This window comes from Salvelinus sp. IW2-2015, linkage group LG6.2, assembly GCF_002910315.2.
Source record: "Salvelinus sp. IW2-2015 linkage group LG6.2, ASM291031v2, whole genome shotgun sequence".
Taxonomy (NCBI): domain Eukaryota; kingdom Metazoa; phylum Chordata; class Actinopteri; order Salmoniformes; family Salmonidae; genus Salvelinus; species Salvelinus sp. IW2-2015.
The window spans coordinates 25,990,857-25,991,772 of record NC_036846.1 but is presented as its reverse complement, the minus strand read 5'-3'; the positions used below and the strand labels follow the sequence as shown (position 1 = coordinate 25,991,772).

The 916-nt window shown below is 41.4% G+C and overlaps 1 protein-coding gene across 1 annotated transcript in view; it reads right to left on the bottom strand.

The window, feature by feature from the left end:
- Nucleotides 1-916, bottom strand: part of LOC111966043 (dynactin 4) — a 23,091-nt gene that overhangs the window by 12,627 nt on the left and 9,548 nt on the right. Inside the window, exon 6 of the mRNA XM_070444175.1 lies at nucleotides 722-888. Coding sequence (XP_070300276.1) covers nucleotides 722-888 — 167 coding nt within the window. The remainder of the gene's footprint in view (nucleotides 1-721; nucleotides 889-916) is intronic.

Here is a 916-nt window from a genome sequence, read left to right as displayed (position 1 = left end):
CTAGACAACCAAACACGGTCCACTAGACAACCAAACACGGTCACCTAGACAACCAAACACGGTCCACTAGACAACCAAACACGGTCCAACTAGACAACAAAACACGGTCAACTAGACAACAAAATGCGGCAGATTTGAAAACAACCACAGCGTACCCTGGCTATGATATAGCTGTAGACTTCATTAGAACAAATAGCTCTAAGGAAAAGTAGTGGATGAAGCTAGAATCCTTAGTTGCTAGATTATTTTTATTAAAATGAATGATCTGTACCCATTGACTCTTGAAGAATAGAACTTATAAATGCCTCATGAGCTTTGTTCAACTGTCGTACCCCATCTGAACACAAAATATAAACTTGTTTTACTCAAATGTTTGTAAACAACATAAATGTAAAACACTGTATAGCCTCATAACATGGTTAAAACAATCATTTTAATATCATGGATGGTCAGTCCTTGCATCCATAGCTGTCTATTAATCTGAGAGTGGTTACATTTCTCCAGCCCCCATCGCTCAGCTTTTTACCAAAACAGGGGAGAACACTTTATTATTGTTTCAATTAACGATTGTAGATTTTTTTTTTTTTATCATTGTTACCCTCAGGTAGGTGGATAGGTCTGGTGTAGGTTTAGTGTAGAGTTCAAGGTCCGGGGTTAGTTTTAGGCTTAGTGGTTAGGGGCTAGGCTTAGGGGTTAGTGGTTAGGGGTGGTTGTCTCTTACCCTCAGGTAGGTTGATGGGTCTGTTGTAGCAGTCTTCAGGCAGTGGCTCCACCTCATCTAAGGCCTGAGCTGGTTCTATGTTAATCTCCTTCTGGTCTTCACCTTCCTTCAGACTAGAATAGGGACAGACACAGTGAAGGCCATTATAGGGGACAGACAGGGACAGACATTATAGGGGACAGACAGGGACAGACA